At 35.5% G+C, this 20,726-nt stretch overlaps 1 protein-coding gene across 1 annotated transcript in view; it reads right to left on the bottom strand.

Moving 5' to 3' along the window:
- The window catches only part of MALRD1 (MAM and LDL receptor class A domain containing 1), a 512,511-nt gene that overhangs the window by 411,491 nt on the left and 80,294 nt on the right, over positions 1–20,726 (bottom strand). Inside the window, exon 14 of the mRNA XM_065919555.1 lies at positions 14,963–15,083. Within this exon, the coding sequence (XP_065775627.1) occupies positions 14,963–15,083 (121 nt within the window). The remainder of the gene's footprint in view (positions 1–14,962; positions 15,084–20,726) is intronic.

The raw sequence follows: 20,726 nt of genomic DNA, 5'->3' as shown, positions 1-20,726 counted from the left end.
TACATAAGACACCCACTTTCCGTTCTACCAAAATTCAGGGACGCCCCCGGCAGTCCAGTGGTTTAAGACTTCAGCTTCCAATGCAGGGAAGACTAGACATAGACCTTATACCATTCACAAAAATTAACTTCAAATGGATCACAATCCTAAATGCAAAATGTAAAACTATTAAACTCCTAGAAGATAACTGAGAAGAAAATTTAAATGACTTTTTAGGTACAACACCAAAGCATAAGCTATGAAAGAAATAATTAATAAACTAGACTTCATTAAAATTAAAATTTTCTGCTTGCAAAAGACAATGTCAACATACAGTATTTTCTTTCTGTGTTTGACTTATAAGTCACAGGGATGTAATATACAGCACAGGGAATATATAATTGGTAATATTATAACTTTTTATGGTGCATAATCTATAAAATATAGAATTTTATGTTGTATACCTGAAACTAATATAATACTGTAAGTCAAGTGTACTTCAATTAAAATTGAAAAAGACAATGTCATGAAAAGAATGAGAAGACAAACCACAGACTGGGAGAAAATACTTAAAGACACAGCTGATAAAGGATTCTCATCCAAAATTAAAAAAATCTTAACATTCAACAATAAGAAAATAAACTACCTGATTAAAAAATAGTCCAAAGACTTGAAGACACCCCACCAAAGAAGATACACAGCTGGCAAATGAGCATATGAAAAGATGCTGCATGTTTGTACATCATCAAGGAAATGCAAATTAAAACAACACTGAGATACCACCATACACATATTACAATGGTCAAAATCTGGACTGATGACAACAAATGCTGGTGAGACTGTGGAGCAACAGGAGCTCGCATTCATTGCTGGTGAGTATGTGAAATGGTACAGCCACTTTGGAAGACAGTTTGTCAGTTTCTTAGAAAATTAAACACAATCTTACATATAATCCAGCGATCATGTTCCTTGGTATTTACCCAAAAAGGAACCAAAAATGCATGCCCACACAAAATCCTGCACATAGATGTTTACAGCTGCTTTCTTCATATGGAATATTGAACAACGGACTATTAATCAGCACAAAAAAGCAATGCACTTGAAAGCCACGAAAAAACCTTAGATGCGTATTACTACATAAAAGAAGCCAATCTGAAATGGCTATAAAGCATATGATCCCAACTACCTGACCTTACAGCAAAGGCAATAAACACTATGGAAACAATGAACAGATCAGTGTTTGCTCGTAGTTGGGAACAGGTAAAAGATGGAACAGCAGAGCACAGAGGATTTTTCAGGGCAGTGAAAATATTTTGCTTGATACTGTAATGATGGATATATGTATTTATATATTTGTCCAAACCCATAGAATGCACAACACCAAGAGTGAACCATGAGGTATACTATGGACTTTGAATGATTATGATGTGTCAATGTAAGTTCATCAACTGTAAGAAATATCCCATCGTGGTGGGTGATGCTGATAATGGCAGGGGTCATGCATGTATTGGGGGTAGGGGTTCTATAGAGACTCTCTGTACCTTCTCAGTTGTACTGTGAACTTAAAATTGCTCTAAAGTTTTTTATTTTAATTTTTAAAAAAGGCTAGTATACTAAGAAAAACTTCTGGTATCTTAAGACTAGGGCTAATCAAAGAGTCAATCTATTAACTTTCACTCTGTAACTCTTACATAATCCTCATCAGAATTAGAATTATGGCTATATTAGTGTAATATAGTTCTCCCCACTACACTGTAATCCCTAAGAAGGTAGGAACTACATGTGTCTTGTTCACCCTGTAAACAGCTGTTGAATCAAGTACAGTGCTTGATAAATATTTATTGAATGCATGAACTAACCCCAAGGACAGCAAGTGTTAAATGACATCTGCTTCCTACTATTATCCACTCTTTTCAGGCACTCTCCCAAAGTACCCACTCCTCTAGCCCAATATTACAACACTAATGCCCCAGGTAAAAACTTTCCCAGCCAACTTGCCTCACTCTACTTTTATCAACAATTTGATTACACCAACGCAAACTGTGCTTCCAGAGAACTTCACCTGTGCTGTACGGAATTTTCAACTGAAGTCAAGAAATGTTTATTCTCAAACTTTTCATTAAACCTTTCCCACAATCTCCTCATTTTAGAATCTGATTCATGCCTATCCTAGTCCACCCTTATTGTCTATGGAGCAAAATCAGCTTTTTCTATTAGTTACATTTTTATGTATACTTTCATCTATTTTGTAACTTTATTTTTAATTGAAGGATAATTGCTTTACAGTATCGTGTTGGTTTCTACCAACACAATATGAACCACAAACATCAACATGAATCAGCTGTAGATTTACCCACGTGCCCTCCCACTTGAACAACTCTCCCACCTCCCTCCCCATCTACCCCTCTACATTGTTACGGAGCCCTGGTGTGAGTTCCCCAAGTCAAACAGCAAATTCCCATTGGCTATCTATTTTATATATGGTAATGTATGTTTCCATGTTATTCTCCCCATACCTCCCACCCTCTCCTTCCTCCCCACCACCAGCTGTGTCCATAAGTCTGTTATCAATGGTTGTGTCTCCATTGCTGCTCTGCAAATAGGTTCATCAGTACCATCTTTCTAGAGGCCATTCTAGATTCTGGTCAGAATCCCCATATTCTTCTCCATAGTGGCTGTATCAATTTGCATTCCCACCAACAGTGCAAACCTGTTCTCCAAACCCTCTCCTGCATTTATTGTTTGTAGATTTTTTGATGGCCATTCTGACTGGTATGAGGTGATATCTCACTGTAGTTTTGATTTGCATTTCTCTAATAATGAGTGATATTGATTATCTCTTCAATTGTTTATTAGCCATCTGTATGTCTTCTTTGGAGAAATGTCTGTTTAGGTCTCTTGCCCAATTTTTTATTGGGCTGTTTTTCTGGTATCCATTTGTATGAGCTGCTAATATAGTCTTGAAGTTAATCCTTTGTCAGTTGTTTCATTTGTTATTAGTTTTTCCCATTCTGAGGGTTGTCTTATCACCTTACTTATAATTTCCTTTGCTGTGCAAAAGTTTTTATTAGGTCTCACTTGTTTGTTTATGCTTTTATTTTCATTACTGTAGGAGGTGGGTCATAGAGGATCTCGTTGTGATTCACCTCATAGAGTGTTCTGCCCATGTTTTCCTCTGAGTTTTATAGTTTCTGGTCTTATATTTACATCTTTAATCCATTTTGAGTTTATCTTTGTGCATGGTGTTACAAAGTGTTCTAATTTTATTCTTTTACCAGTAGCTGTCCAGTTTTCCCAGCAGCACTTACTGAAGAGACTATCTTTGCTTCATTGTATATTCTTACCTCCTTTGTCAAAATTAGGGTATCCAGAGATGCATGGGTTTATCTCTTGGCTTTCTATCTTGTTCCATTGGTCTTTGTTTCTGTTTTTGTGTCAGTACCATCCTCTCTTGATGACTATAGCCTTGTAGTAGAGTCTGAAGTCAGAAAAGTTGATTCCTCCAGCTCCATTCTTCTCTCTCAAGATTGCTTTGGCTATTTGGGATCTTTTGTGTTTCCATATTAATTGTGAGATTTTTTGTTCTAGTTCTGTGAAAAATTCCATTGGTAATTTGGTAAGGATTGCATTGAATCTATAGATTGCATTTGGTAGTATAGTTATTTTCACAATATTGATTCTTCCTAGCCCAGGAACATGGAGTATCTCTCCATCTGTTTATGCCATCTTTGATTTCTTTCATCAGTGTCTTATAGTTCTCTGTACACAGCTCTTTTCTATCCTTAGGAAGGTTTATTCCTTGGTATTTTATTCTTTTTATTACAATGGTAAATGGGATTGATTCCTTGATTTCTCTTTCTGATATTTCATTGTTAGGGTATAGGAATACAAGTGATTTCTGTGTACTCATTCTGTATCCTGCCACTTTGAAAATTCAATGATTAGCTCTAGTAATTTTCTGAAGATATCTTTAGGGTTTTGTATGTATAGTATCGTGTCATCTGCAAACAGTGAGAGTTTTACTTCTTTTCCAGTATGGATTCCTTTTATTTCTTTCTCTTCTCTGATTGCCACAGCGAGGACTTCCAAAACTATGTTGAATAATAGTAGTGAGAGTGGGAACCCTTGTCTTGTTCCTGATCTTACAGGGAATGCTTTCAGTTTTTCACCATTGAGAATAATGTTTGCTGTGGGTTTATCATATATGGCCTTTACTATGTTGAGGTAGGTTCCTTTGATGCCGATTTTTTGAAGAGTTTTTTAATCATAAATGGGTGCTGAATTCTGTTGAAAGCTTTTTCTGCATCTATTGAGATTATCATATGGTTTTTATCTTTAAATTTGTTAATATGGTGTATCACATTGGTTGATTTGCATATATTTAAGAATGCTTGCATGCCTGTGATAAAGTCAACATGATCATGGTGTTATGACCATTTTAATGTGTTGTTGAATTCTGTGTGCTACTCACAGCAGAGCAAATATATTAATATCTCTGCATATTCTACATACATTTATTTTAGCAGATATTAAGTACAACCACTGTTTATTATTATTATTAACCAGATTTGACTGGCAATAGATTATCATGACTTCTTTTATGCACACATGTCTAGATTTTCTCACTAGACTGCTTTTCCCTAGAGTAAAAACTCCTTTCTGTGTCTACCATACAAACCTAACAAAGTGTTGGAAATGCTCAAACAGTCTTAAAATACAGTCACTGGAAATACCAACTTATTTTAATGCCTCTCTTATAAATGCCCATGGGGGTGAAAAGGTTTACATTCTTTGAGAACTTTACAAATTTAAGCACCGTGAAGACTCAGTAGGTGAAGTGAAAATCAATCCCAAGATTCATTTTTCACTCCCACCTCTATCTCTACTAAACTAACTGCATGACCACGACCATAGGAAGAGCCGTGACATTCATCTGTGTGCCTTATTTTTCTTAGCTATAAATTATTTACACATATAAATTCATTTTAAACAATGTCAGGAACAAAATAAGTGCATGAGAAGTGTGTAACAAAATGTATATTATTGTCATATCATCTTTAAATCTATGTTTAAGTCTACACCCCAAAGAAAGGGGTTTCTATCAACCCTGGAAGAAAATGATAACTTCACTATCTACAGTGGTAAAGTTCTTCAAGGCAAGGAGACAGGGACTGCTAAGCAAACCTAGTGTTCAACAGGACAGGATGATTAAAACCCCTTATATTTCTCCTCACAACCATCACTAATCTGAAAATAGAAACTAAATGGACAACTGTAGTAGGTGTGAAACTAAAGAGAAGGACTGAAGTAGTTGGGGTATACAAGCAAAAATAATTCCACTTATACATCTAGCTTATAATTTTCAGAGTAAAGAAGAAAAATGATCATGCTGAAAAATAAAATCCAAGTGCCTCTTGATCAAAGTGAAAGAAGAGAGTGAAAAAGCTAGCTTAAAACTCAACATTCAATAAGCTAAGATCATGACATCTGGTCCCATCACTTCATGGCAAATAGATGGGGAAACAATGGAAACAGTGATAGACTTTATTTTCTTGGGATCCAAAATCACTGCAGATGGCGACTGCAGCCATGAAATTAAAAGATGTTTGCTGCTTGGAGGAAAAGGTGTGACAAACCTAGACAGCATATTAAAAAGCAGAGACATTACTTTGCTGACAAAGGTTCGCATAGTCAAAGGTATGGTTTTTCCAGTAGTCACGTATGGATGTGAGAGTTGGACCATAAAGAAAGCTGAGCACTGAAGAATTGATGTTTTTGAACCGTGGTGCTGGAGAAGACTTGAGAGTGCCTTGGATAGCAAGGAGATCCAAACAGTCCATCCTAAAGGAAATCAGTCCTGAATATTCATTGGAAGGGCTGATGCTGAAGTTCCAATATTTTGGCCACGCGATGTGAAGAACTGACTGATTGGAAAAGACCCTGATGCTAGGAAAGATTGAAGACTGGAGGAGAAAAGGAGAACAGAGGATGAGATGGTTGGATGGCATCACCAACTCAACGTGAGTTTGAGCAAGCTCCAGGAGTTGTTAATGGACAGGAAAACCTGGCATGCTGCAGTCCATGGGGTTGCAAAAGTCAGACATGACTGAGCAACTAAACTGAACTGAGCTCAATGCAATAATGCACACAAAATCTTTCCATAGATACTCTTAATAATGTAATTTATTGAAATTTAATCTTAAATAATCATAGAAAAAGACTTTCCTATGAAAGAAAGACATAGATTCATATTCTCAATAGAATTTTCAACTGAGAAAATTTACTGTCTACTGCATTACCTATTTTATTATTTTATATCTACTGTCCTGAATTTCTCTAGTCTAACAACATAATTATCCACAGCAAAGACTGATCAAATCATCATGGGTCATTTACCAGATTTTACTTGTTTATAGAAATAGTTTTTTTTCCCTCAGTGATCAATGGCCCCACAAATGAGAAAGAACGGATTTTTTCTGAACTTCTTAGTTTTATGTCACAGAAATGATGAGCCTTCACAAGAAACAACTTTCCATTCTAGTCTTTTACAGTTACCTCTGTCTAGGGAGATTTTATTTATTTTTTTTGGACTGGAAAACAGTGTCTAAATCGTGGAGGACAATATGAAGAGAAAGAGAGCCCAGTTCAGTAAGAAAAAAAAATAGCAAGATAGCCTTCTTTCTAAAAAAATGTGTAGATTGATATACATTTAAGCAAGATGCTAAATAATTAGCAAATTTAGTTTTATTTGGAGACCCTCTTTTCCCCTGGCAGTCGGGTCTATAGAAAACAGCATTAGATAGAAAACAGGAAATAGCTTATTTTCCCATCTTTCATTAAAATAAAAAGCAATTTGTGGTTAAACAGAAAAGTGCATTTTAGGAAGCCTTTAATTCTATAATTAAGTTTATATATGTTCAATCTCACCAAAAAATACCTTCTCAAAAAACATTTTTTTTTTTTTTTTAGAATATAAGCAGTAAAAACAGAGCTGTCATTAGATCTCTCTCACACAGACACAAACATACACACATTCTCAACAAATAGCAAAAGAAACATAGATATGGAAAATTCAAGCTTTCTCACAATGCTGTTGTGTCATGAAAGAAATTTGTCTCACTGCAGAATACAAAAATTACTATTGGAAGGTAAAGCGAAGTGAATCAAAATGTTAGTCCCTCAGTCATGTCCAACTCTTTGAGACCTCATGGACTGTAGCCCATCAGGTTCCTCTGTCCATGGAGTTCTCTGGGCAAGAATACTGGAGTGAGTAGCCATTCCCTTCTCCTGGGGACCTTCCCAACCCAGGGATCAAACCTGGGTCTCCTGCATTCAGGTGGATTCTTTACCATCTGAGCCATCAGGGAAGCCCATTGGAAGGTAAAACATTAGTAAAAATACATGGAGATGGCCTCCAAAGCATCAACACATAAAACCGCTTAGCCTCTACCTTACTATCAGCTGTAGAAATGCCAGTGTTTAATACATACATTTTTATATTTAGCAGACATAGTAGTTTGGGAAAAATAAACAGCCAGTATTTAAGTTTGAAAAGTCAAATCAGAAAAATAATAAATCACTCTTTCCTTTTCTGCTCAACCTGCTTTGGGTTAGACTTTATTGAATTCAAACCAAGTACTGATGTACGTGTTTTTTCCTGTGAACAGAAAGAAAAGTAGAAAACGAGAAATTGTGTAGATCTATTTTTAGAAAAAAAGCATATGCATTTTCTACTAACCAGTTTTTAGACAGAAGTACATTACAAGTGTTTAGAAAATGATATTTGGGAATATTATAATACCTTTAAAAGACAAAGAGTTGTTTTAAAAAAATATAGGCTTTCTCATCTATCTGATAAACTATGTCTTTTACCAAAATTGGTTAAAAATTACATTTGGTAATTTTTCCTAAAAAGTTCAAAGATATTTTAGAGACACAGAACACCTAAATCATAGTAATTTTAACAACTCTTTTGAGGTAAGTCATAATCATTCTTATTATAAAGAAGACAACTCAAATTAGGTCCAAGATAGTTGTGAAAATTAGAATAAATTGCATTAAGATATTAATATTTGAAACCCTAGAGGAGCAATGTTCCTTTTACAGAGAATTTATTTTTATGTGTAGAAATCCTGAGTGTGGTATCGTCTTTTCCTCCTTACAGAAAATCTTTTTTTTTTTTTTTTTAAAGCAATTAAGCTTTCTATGGGAAAACTGACAAGTAAGTTCACTGCTAAACTCTCAGCCTAAAATCACTATGCTTACTTCTCTTTTTTGCTGCAAAGAAGACAAAAGATGCCTGCTTTTACTCCAGATTCTTTACTGTGCCTTTACTTCATCTCAACTCACTGCTGGAATCTTTAATGTATGAATTCATAAAAATGGGTTGAAGAATTAGCATTTGTATGACAAAACAGATTCATCACGATAAAATCAGTCTTGCGGGGGCTGGGGGGGGGAGGTTGGACAAGCAAAGAAATAAAAGACAAAGATTTTAGAGAACTGAAGTTCATTTGCTTATTTTTTAACTCAATCCACTATAATCATGGATCCAATGCCAAATAAAGATCCCTATCCTCTTTTTGTGTCTGTAAGTCGTTTAAATCCTTGAAACACACAAATGGAATGGAAAGAAATTTAGTGCATTTCCGATTTATGAAATGTAATGTGATAAAATAATTTCTAAAGGGAAAAGATTAAGGTTTCTTTCTTTTCTTTTTTTGTTTAAGGATATTAATGTTTTAAAATTTCTAGACAGAATTCCTAAGATACCATTTGACATCCTAGGGGCCTGAGAGCATGATTTCTCCTCCAAAAGTAAATTCTTTCACTGGCTTCAAATTTCCTATTGCTCAAACTGACCAAGGAAGCAACTTTTCATTTCTGGAAACTATCATTTTCAATTTAATGATGAACTTGAAAGGACAGAAAGGCTGCAAAATGTGTGGTTAAGAATGTGTTCTGGGAACAGATTACCCAGATGTAAGCTGGCCTTCCACCAATTACAAACTACACAACATTAGGAATGTGTGCCAATTATAATCACATTGTGTCCCAGCTCCAAATCTACCCTCTTTGCTCTGCTTTGAGATAACGGAGCTGGACTGTGCAAACATTTCTCTTTTCAATAGCTCATACAATGGTTGGCTTTCTTAGTAAAGAGCAAAGAATGCCACAAAGAATAGCAGAATAAAGAACTTCCCTTTTTGGTTCCAGGGTACTTTTTTCTTGTTTTTATTCTTAAACCATGACCACCAGCCTTATAAGACAGTGCGGATAAGTCACCCTTCCGTGAGTTTTGCAGGTATCTCAGTGGATAATTTCTTTCTTGACTACTAAGCTGTTAACCAAATCTAGCCTACAGCATCCCAGCAAATTTCTCCAAATGGAAGAACACTTCCAAATACACCTTCAGGCCAACATTACCCAGATACCAAAATCAGAAAAGGATGCCACAAGGAAAAAAAGGGGGGCCAATATTCCTCATGAACAAAGATCTTCAACAAACACCTCAATAAAAATATTAGTGAACCAAATTCAAGAGCACCTTAAAAGGATCAAACACTAGGATCAAGAAGGATTCATTTCAGGAATGCAGTGATGCCTCAGTATTTACAAATGTAACACACCATGTAACAAAATGAAGCAAATGTGATACATCATGTGAACAAAACAAAGGATAAAAATCAAATGATAATCTCCAAAGATGCAGAAAAAGCACCTGACAAAATTCAACATCCATTTATGATAAAAACTCTCAACAAAATGGGTATTAAGAGGATGTAGCTCAACATAGTAAAAGCCATATATGACAAGCCCACAATCAACATCATAATCTACGATGAAAACTGAACATTTTCCCTCTAAGATCAAGTTCAGGACAAAGAGGCCTACACTTACCATCTTTATTTAACAGTATTGGAAGACCTAGTCACAATATCTACCAAGAAAAATAAAATAAAGAGCATCAAAATCAGAAACAAAAAATAAAACTATTTACAGATGACATGAATATAAAAGATTCCCCAAAAATCTGTTAGAACCAATCAACAAATTGGTAAAGCTGCAGGATACATTAACAATATACAAAAATCTATTGCCTTTCTATATATCAAAAATGAACTATGAGAGATAAATTAAGAAAAGATTGACACTTAAAATTGCACCAAAAAAAAAAAAAAAAAGACACTACAAAGTATTTAGGAATCAATTTAACCAAGAGGATGAAAAATCTGGACACTAAAATATATAAAACATTAATGAAAGAAATGGGTGATGACACAAATAAATGGAACAATTTTCTATGCTCAATGAATTGTAAGAATTAATATTGCTACAATGTCCATGCTACCCCCCCAAACCCCCTCCCCATGAGGCAATCTACAGATTTAATCCAATCCCTAACAAAGTTTCAGGAGTATTTTTCCAAAAAAATAGAACAAACTATCCTAAAATTTTTATGGAACCACAAGAGACACCAAATACCCAAAGCAATCTTGAGAAACAAGAAAGAACAAAGACAGAGGCATCTCACACTCTGATTTCAAATTATATTACAAAGGTATCATAATTAAAACTGTTATTGCCATACATTAAAACAAACACAAATCAATGGAACAGACTAGAGAGCCCAAAAGTAAACCCACCCATAGATAATTAATGTTCATTAAAGAAGGTAAAAATAAACAATGGGGAAAAGATAGTCTCTTCAATAAATGGTACTAGGAACAATGGACAGTCACATAAAAATAAAACCAAAGTGGGCCACTCTCTTTATACCATACACAAAAATTAACTCAAATAGATTACAAACTTCAACATAAGACCTGAAATCATAAAAGTTCTAGAAGAAAACACAGGAAAGAAGCTCCATGACAAAAGTCTTTGCAACGTTTTTCCAATTTGACACCAGAAGCTGAGTCAACAAAAGCAAATATAAACAAGCGGGATTACATCCAAAAGGTTCATCCCTGTTTCTGGTTCAGAGTTCCTAAAATCCTTGGAATTTCCTAAGTGTGCACGCATGCATGCTAAGTCGCTTCAGTCCTGTCCAACCCTTTGTGACCCTGTGGACTGTAGCCCACCAGGCTCCTCTGTCCATGGGATTCTCCAGGCAAGAATACTGGAGTGGGTTGCCATTCCCTTCTCCAAGGGATCTTCCCAACCCAGGGATCAAGCCTGCATCTCCTGAGGTTCCTGCACTGCAGCTGGATTCTTTACTGCTCGGCCACTAAGGATTCCTAAGTATGGAGAATAACAAAGTTGTATTTTCTCATGTTAATTAGGCAACTTTGGAGTGAACCTAAGGGTGGACGGTGGTTGCCAATGAAGCCAAATAAGTGATTAGAGGTTGGAACTTCCAGTCCTACCCCTGACCACTGAGGAGAGGAGATAGGCTGGAGGTTGACTTGGTGGCCAATCAATCATGCTAATATCTATGTAAAGAAGCCTCCATAATAACCGAAAAGGATGGAGTCTGGAGAGCTTCTAGGTTGGTGAACATGTGGAGGTGCTGAGAGGCAACTGGAGAGGACACAGAAGCTCCTCATCCTTTCCCCCACATTGTGTCTCTTCCGTCAAACTGTTGCTGAGTTAGATTCTTTTATAATAAACAGGTTATCTAGTAAGTAGAATGTTTCTCTGAGTTCTGTGAGCTGCCCTAGCAAATTAATCAAATCCAAGGAGGGAGTCCAAGGAACCTGATTTAGAGCCAGCCAATTGATAACAAATTGGACTTGAGACCATCATCCAAAGTATAGCAGAAGGGAGGCAGTCTTGTAGGACTGAGTCTTAACCTGTAGAACTTAATGGCATCTCCGGGTAGTAGCGTCAGAACTGAGTTAAAAGTGTAGGACACTCAGATGGTACCCTGAATTTATCTGAAGAAAACAAAAACACTAACTCAATAAGATATATGTGTCCCATGTTCACTGCAGCATTACTACAATAATGAAGAAAATGTGGTACATAGACAGTGCAATAAAATTCAGCCATAAAATAGAAAGGAATCTTGTCATTTGTGACAACACAGATAGACCTTGAGGGCATTAGGCTAAGTGAAATAAGTCTGACAGAGAAAGACAAATGCCATATGATTTCATTTGGAATCTAGAAAACAGACAGACAACAAAAACCCAAGGTCCTAGTTCAGGGAACAGATTGGTAATGGCCAGAGGCAGGGAATTGGGGATCAAAGGGTACAAACTTATAAATAAGTCATGAGGATGTAATAACGTATAGCATGGTAATAATTAGCAATAATATTATATTGTGTTTTTGAAAGTTGTTAAGCGAGTAAATTTTTAAAGTTAAGAGCAATGAAGATCCCATATGCTACAATTAAGATCCAGTACAGTGAAATAAATATTTTTTTAAATAAAAGTTCTCATTACAAGAAAAAATTTTATAGCTACGTATGGTGATATAACTAGACTTATTTTCATGGTTGTTTTGCATTATATTCAAATATCAGAGCATTATGTTGTATGTCTGAAACCAATATAATGTTATACATTAATCACACCTTGATAAAAATATTTTTAAAATATAAATAACAAAAAAAGAAACATTCTTCATTAATTAAGTAGCATGCACTTAACATTCAGAGAGTAAATATGTACCCACAGATCTTAGTCGAGTGAGTCTAGACTCTCACTCACCACAGTTAGCTTCCTCTGCTCCATCTGGACAGTCAGATGTGAAATCATACACCCTGCTGGATGAAGTCCAGCCTGCGTCCTCATGTGGCACAAGTCCAGCTTCAAATGAAGAGATGGAGAGAATAAAACATCTTTTTCTCTTCCAACAAATAGATGGAATGTGTAATTGTTTCATGAACACTAGTTTTTAAACGAGCTAAACATTGCAAGCATAGGGTCTCAATAAATCTCTGGCCATAAATATAACATAATTCACCGTAAGTAGGACTTGACAAGTCCCCTTCTCCTCCCATCCCTAAACTCCTGCTCAGTGGAAATACTAAAGTTCATGAAGGAGATCTTATGATTGCCTACTGGATAAATTTGTACAAATGGTAAGAAAGTTTTTTCCTTTGTGTAAAATCATTAGTCTTTCAGGAATAATTCACGTAAGTTTGGCCTAATGAGAATTATGCCCTAACCAAGTGAGCTGGTGTGCCAATTGAAGCACACATAAATGAGTTTTGAGTTAATTTATGAAGAGAATTCTCTGTAAGTGAGATCAAGTATTCTCAGAGACTTCTACTAAGGTTAATTTTACTGATAATTTAAAACCTTTAACCACTTCTGCTTCCAAATACACCACCCTCAATGTCAACTCTAATACCTTCCTACGATTCCAATTCTGGTGATGCAGCATTTAATTAGGAGAAGGAAAATGTTTAATTAATTATCAGAAATAAGGTAATTCTGGTTAACCCTCCAAAACTCATTAATCATTAAATCTGCTGCTTTGCATTCTGTAATGTCTATCAAAACCCCACCCCCACCCCCACACACACTACACACAGCTTAGAATGGTTTATTGTAAATTCAGGACACACATTCTGAATAATGTAAAAGCATGTTAACACAATACAGTTAGGACATAGAATATACAGCCTCCCCAATGAAAGATGCCTTTAATAAAAGATCCTTAGTGAAAAGTTCTTTAACTCAGATCTCAATTTAAAATAGTTTCTCCTATATCATCCTTGATTAATGCATTTAGCTCCTTTTAAGAATTTAACTTCTCTCACTAAATATGTCACATAAGAAAACATAACTTCAGAATGTATGACATGCCTGATGCCCACATGCAATTATTTTTCATATAAAGAGATTAATAAAATGAAGTGTGACAATTTTCAGAAACATTTTTAATATTCATTTTTGTTTCTTAAGTGAGACCTGAGGAAAGGGGTGGTCAGAGAGAAACGTCAACCAGGGTTAAAATAACAAAGTAACTGCAGGCACAATGTATACCCGTTTCAACGTACTCTCACAAAGACCCCATGGGCTATAGACCCCCAGGCTCCTCTGCCCCATGGGATTCCTCGGACAGGAACACTGGAGTGGGTTGCCATTTCCTTCTCTAGGGGATCTTCCCCACCCAGGGATCAAACCTGAGTCTCCTGCATCGGAGGGTGAATTCTTCACCACTGAGCCACCAGGGAAGCCCATATATTACGGAGAGGTTTTCAAAAATGCCTATCCTATTATTTGGGATCCATTTTTATGACAGTATATCTTTCTCTCAATTGAAATTCTCTACAAAATATGTAGTCAAAGAATTAGTCAAACTCCATCTGTTTCTTGAAAAGATTGTTTTGAATTTGAACACATAATTTTAGGGTCAAGTTTGAAATTTTTCTTTGGCCTTAAGTCACTTTTCTAAACAATACTTTTTTTGAACTCCTGAGTGATTCTGAAACATGAATTTAATTACACATTCACTTGAAGTATCAAACAAAATTAAAATACAATTGATTTTTACAGAGGTATTTTAAAACATGCAAAATATTTAAAATTCTTTCATAACTATTATAATTAAATAATCTGTATGTGACAATTTTAGCCACAAGTATACAATGTTATTAGAGGATAGCCTCAGGCCTAGACTGTGATAGACTGCATTTTTACTTTTTTTAAAAAAAAAAAAGAAATGTCTTAGTTTTCATGGACATGTGACATAATCCACATCCTGGTATTAGCGAACTATATTAATGAAGGATTCTAATATATTTCATATTTTGAGGAACTTTTCTGGTGGTCTAGTGGTTAAGACTTTGCCTTCCCATGGAGGGGGTGAGGGTTTCATCCCTGGTCAGGAAGCTAAGATCCCACATGCCTTGTGGCCAAAAACCAAAACAGAAAAATATTGTGACAACTTCAAGAAAGATTTTTTAAATGGTCCATATCAAAAACTTAAAATGTATACATATATTTTTATATTTTGATATCAAAGAAAACCATTTCAATGTTCAAAATTGCAACAACCATAAGAAAAAAAAGAAAAAACTTACCTTTGCTTTGCACACTAGTACCTGGAAGTGTCTTATATGAAATTTCACATTCCTGGGATACACTGATGTCATCTAGAGCAACAGTAGCATTTGATGATAAAACTGTAGCTTCCAAAATTAACTAAAATTATAGAAATATAAATTATTAGAAATATACTATAAACTTTTTAAAATTCTAGGCCCAAGATGGAGCCATTCCTGCCCTGGGTGCCATGGCAGCAAATCAAAACTTAAGTAACTTTCATGCCTTTAAATGCTCCTCTTGATCAGAAACATAGTATATTCAGTCAGTCAGTACCCAAACTTCAAGTCAATTCTGGACTCTATATTTCCTTATTCCTTCTCAACCCAAACAAGGTTGACTTTGAGGCCTCAACCAACTGAACATCTTCTGTTTTATCTCTTCCTCATTTTTTATTCTTTACCCTATAAAGTTTCTTGCCTTCCACCCATTTTGCATTTCTCCAAATTAGAGACTGTTTCTTGAAGTGCTGAATAAACCTTGTTTGTACCCCCTAAACTATCTTCCTTAATCATTTTTTAACAAAAGTAAATGCATTACAATCATATTTCTTTGTGTAGAGGAGCTCATTTGCATATGTCCCAATCTTCCAACCTAATTTTAGAAAATTGTTTTGATCAGAAAATTCAAATTAGGAATTTATAAAGTCATAACTGCTTTGACAGCACCTTATGCAACCTTAATATCCTAGGTAACCTTGTTTCAATTAGAAGTTGCAACATTCATCACAACTGAAGGGCGGCCTTCCCACTGGAGCTATTAAGAGTTATAAGCATTTAAAATGAGCTCTTTGGGGTAATCAACTGCGTGGTTTACAACTCAATTTAATTGAGATATGAGTTAATTTATAATGTGTCTGCTGGAGGCAATGATTCATTTACATACCAGAATATTTAAAAACTTATATAGATTATATATACATATATGGAAACCTACTTAGTGAGGCAAAAAAACACAGCAGTTAATAAGATTCATATGCTAAAGCACTTCAAGTCATCTACTTAAGTTTAATTTATTCTAACTTTCTAAACAATGACTAATATAATTTGTTTTCTTTCTTATTAATCACTCACATTATATTGTTATTCCACAATCTTCAAAAAAAAAAAAAAAAAAAAAAGAAGGAAGAAAAAAAAAAACACATGTGCAGAATCTTAATAGCACATAGCAGGACCACCAGTCCAGGCTAGCAAGTGGCTAGAAAGTGCATCTCCATGTTATCAGGGAGGATCTCTGAGCTCAAAGATCTTAAAAATTAACTTAATAAGACACATTGACACATAAACTATACCATAAGTGCTATATAAGAAATATGCACAAGATTCTAAGAGAATCAAAGAAAAGCACTTCATTACTTCTGCCAAGAATGTGAGACAGAATTTGGAAAAAAGGAAATGGCAACCCACTCCAGTACTCTTGCCTGCAAAATCCCATGGATGGAGGAGTCTGGTAGGCAACAGTCCACAGGGTCGCAAAGAGTCGGACATGACTGAACGACTTCACTTCACTAATACTAAACTTCAGTTTCAGGTCATCTATACCTTTGCCGGCTTTCCTATATAATTAAATGCAAGACTATGTGATGAACAGTTACAATTTGATCTGGATTAATTAAAATCCTCCAACTTTAAGTAGAGAAAAATGTTAAAATTCCTCTAAAAATATATATCTCATATCTGTAAATAATATCACCTGATTGTGCCAAAATCATCTTCACTGTTTCTATTTTGTATTACTTGCTTTAAATCAAGCTGATCTTTCAATTCGTCATTGAAGGCAGTTCCCCCGAGAACTACAGTATCAGTTAATAATCAGTGTGTGAGCCAGAGGTTGCTCAGAAAAGATGCTTCAACCATGCAAAAAGGCAGAGAGAAAAACCTAATCTTAAGAAGATTCTGAAGGTAACTTGAAAGCTAAAATTTCTAATTATATGTAGATATCTTTCCTTCTAAAACTATTTTTTAGGATCTTGCTGAGCTTTGTTTTAGTCAATTATATTATATTATTTCCTGAGCGAGCAGAATCATTTCTTGTTTTTGCTTTCAGGAAGCACGGCAATGGTAAATATTGTTTACAGTCAAGTGATTACTTTTTACATCTGCAAAACTGAGAGAAGGTTTTCCAGAGAAATATTCAACTAGCATATTCAAATTTTGGTTCTTTGATATCTTGTTTTAAACAAAGGATAATGAGAATGAATATGAATCTAAAAGGAAATGGAGACTATGGGAATATGGTAAGAAAAAATAAAGAAAAACTGGACAACAGTAATTTTTAAACAATGATGGTGGTGTTAAGAATAAGATCAACAGCAGATTTTTACTAAAGAGCTTGGATTTTTTTTTTTTTTTTTTTTTACATGCCAGGCTTGGAGTAAGCTAAATAAGTTAAAATACATTCACTTATTTTAACCCTGTGAAGACAGTGCTATTTTCATCCACATTTTAAAGCAAAGGAAACAGAGCTTAGAGAACTGAAGTTATTGGTTGAAGGTCACATTTGAGTAAGAAAAATGTGTGACCTGAGCAATGGATGATTATGCTGAACATCATCACTACCTTGAAATAAGAGGTAACTGGTCTTCAGAGATACTGGAGGATAGAGCTACCTGGCAAAACAAGATTTAATGAAGTCCTGGACTAAGAAGGCCAAGGACATAGCAACAGTACAGAGACCAGATCAGCTTTTACTTTGCATTATAAATCTTACCCTTCACTGAATCCTCAAATAACATCAGGAAATTGTTATTGATTTACACCATCAACACTGATCAAGAGTGAAAATGGTATGAATTATTGTAGAAAATTCCACAAAAGGGTCATTTTAAAATAAAATCTAAATGTGACACAATTATGCTTTAGTAGCAAACTCAAAGACAGCAGATCAACCTGAAATCAATAAACAGTATTCAGAAAAAGTACCACCTCTAGATAGGAAATTAAGAAGAAGAGTTAGGAAACAAATTGCATATTAAGTGAATATATTTGTGTAAAAAGCTGAATATTTAAAATGAGTAGGAACAGTTAAAACAGATCAGAAAAAAAATACTATTAATGTGAACTATGTGACTTACGTTCTTCCAATAAAAACTGCAAAGACAATGGAGAGAATATTAAAATGCTAATTTGCTGTTCTTGCAAAACAAACAGTAAGCCAAATCCATTTCTATCAGAAGATTGAAAGCCCTACCTAACCCAGGCACTGATTTCCTAAAGAAATCAGAGCAATTTATATTCTGTTGCGATGTGTACAAGAGACATAAAAGGACCACATTGAATCTGAATGTCACGGCTACAAGAGAACAGAGAGGTCACACAGTCCATGTCTTTCTCCTTTCCAATGTTTGGATTAGATAACTGGACAAATATATGCTTAGCCGCATTAAACTGATGGTCAGGCAATGACGAAGGTCACCCTTAAATACTTCAGTCCACTAAATTTAAAGTGCCAAAGGAGTCTGTTTCCAAGAAGATCAGCTTTAATTATTGGAATATGTAAGAGCTAGATTGACTCTTTGTAGGTATAATATCTTTTCTATTTGCTGTCGACCAAAGAATGAAGTAGAACTACATCTAGCTAGACTCCTCATGCATATTTCCGTAACTTTGAAAATACACTTAGAAAAATCAGGTTAAAAACAACATAATTTTAGCATTTTTGTTTCTTGTAGAGGATAAGAAATGGAGTAGAAAAGGGTACCAAGAGGACAAAAGCTGTGTTTTTAGAAACAAACATATCAACAATACAAGCAAATGAAAATGTTCATATTAATTCATTCTGAAGATTAAGTACATGGGTGTTTGCCTCTCTGTGTACTTTCTACTTGTTTGATAGATTTAATAATGTATCTAAACATTATTAATATATTCAATAAAAACACATCATGTATGTGTGTGACTGTGTATTTATCTATCTTATAAAATGTGTATAAAATCTGCACTGCTTCACACCAGGATGTTACACAGACCCCAATTCCTTATCCACAGTGTTTGAGTCCAACTAGGATTTGACATCTGAACAGTTCAGAGGTGTGGATGTTCATCTTAACTCTATCATGATGCCCTCAGAGATACCAAGGGCAGCTCTCTATCATCAAACCCATCACTAAATGAACTGCTTAACACTGGTTCAGGTCAGGTTAAACTTTGCCTCTAAATTTGTTTTTCAAAAGCTTATTGCTTCCCAAATTTTAACTTTCTAAATTGCTGCTTAGAGATGGTGGACCTATAATAGCCTTCTGAATGGTGACATCTGAGAAAACAGTTCTTATTTTTCTTTTCACTGGCTATAGTTTCTAAAACAAACCAAGTACCAGGTTGACATGAGAAGGAGCAGAGGCACAGGCTAAAACCCTGACCTTCTCAGGGGCAAATTAAACACGGCTGTAGCTTAAAGCAAGAACCCAGGGCCGTTCATCCCCCTCAAAAGCCAGAACAATTAAGAGCCTGGGACTTCCCTAGTGGTCCAGTGGTTAAGACTCTGTGCTTCCAGGGCAGGGGGAGCAGGTTTGATCCCTGGTTGGAAAACTAAGATCTCATATGCTGCACAGCGCAGCCAAAAATATACTAAAAAAAAAAACAGAGCTGACTGGTGCTGACTGGTACTAACTGGGAGCCCTCAGGTTAGGAGAGAGAAAAACCAGCACAGGGGAGGGGAGTGAGGGAGAAAGAGAGCACCAGAGTGCATCTGTTTAAGAAAACACCGTGGCTGCCAAACTACAAAATCTCATCAAACCCTGATCAATCCACAAACGAGTTAATATGTCCCCAGATAATAAAGAGCAATCTCAATTTTCACTGCAAAACAAAGACAAAAATCCCCAAAGAAGAAATAATTAAAAAAAACAAAAAACAAAAAACCCTACACTACACTAAAACTCTTCAATAATAGTGACAGGTTAATGAAGCCCAGAAAGAACACTATGAGTTTCAACTGCTAATATTTCTCAAAGAGTCACTTTCAACAAAGGACATTCTGGTTTTGGGGTTTTGTTTTTTATTAAGATTTTAGAGCACCTTTAGGGACAGTTTTAGAGCACAGTTGAGAGGAAGATGCAGAGGGTTCCCACACACCTCGTGACCCCACGCATCCATGGCCTCCTCCATCATCATCAACCCCCATCAGGGGGGGCATTTGTTACAGCTGAGGAGGCAACGTTGATATATCATAATCACTCATGATAAAATGGTTTCCCCAAAGGTTGAGTCCTGGATTCCCTAGCAGTTGGTTGTTTTCTGGGTGGGGCTGTTTATTCTGAGGTGAAGCATTATTTTAAATTAAAAAAAAATATTAATTTATTTCTTGGCTGCACTACATCTTCATTGCTGCATACAGGTGTTTGCTACTTATGAAGAGCGGGGTCTCATCTCTACTTGCCTTGTGCAGGCTTCTCATCTCATTGGCTTCTCTTGTTGTGGAGCACAGGCTTAGGTGCCCTGTGGCCACTGGGATGTTAGTTCCTGGACCAGGAATCAAACTCATGTCCCCTGCATTGGCAGGCAGATTCTTAACCACTGTACCACAAGGGAAGTCCCTATTTTAAATATATACCTGGAGGTTCTAAAGGCATCTTCTCCAAAATAGTTTGTTCTCCCTGTTTGACTTCTCTATTTGCCTCAGTTAGGAAGTGAGTAGCAGATGAGTTGTGTTATTTTTCAGAGGCTTCAAACACCCCAACAATCTTACATTCATGCACCCATTTATAGAGAAAAAATCCGAAGCATGGAAGGATTAAGCAATTTC

This window comes from Muntiacus reevesi, chromosome 2 (assembly GCF_963930625.1).
Source record: "Muntiacus reevesi chromosome 2, mMunRee1.1, whole genome shotgun sequence".
In the NCBI taxonomy this organism is placed as follows: domain Eukaryota; kingdom Metazoa; phylum Chordata; class Mammalia; order Artiodactyla; family Cervidae; genus Muntiacus; species Muntiacus reevesi.
This window is presented reverse-complemented; position numbering and strand designations above follow the sequence as displayed.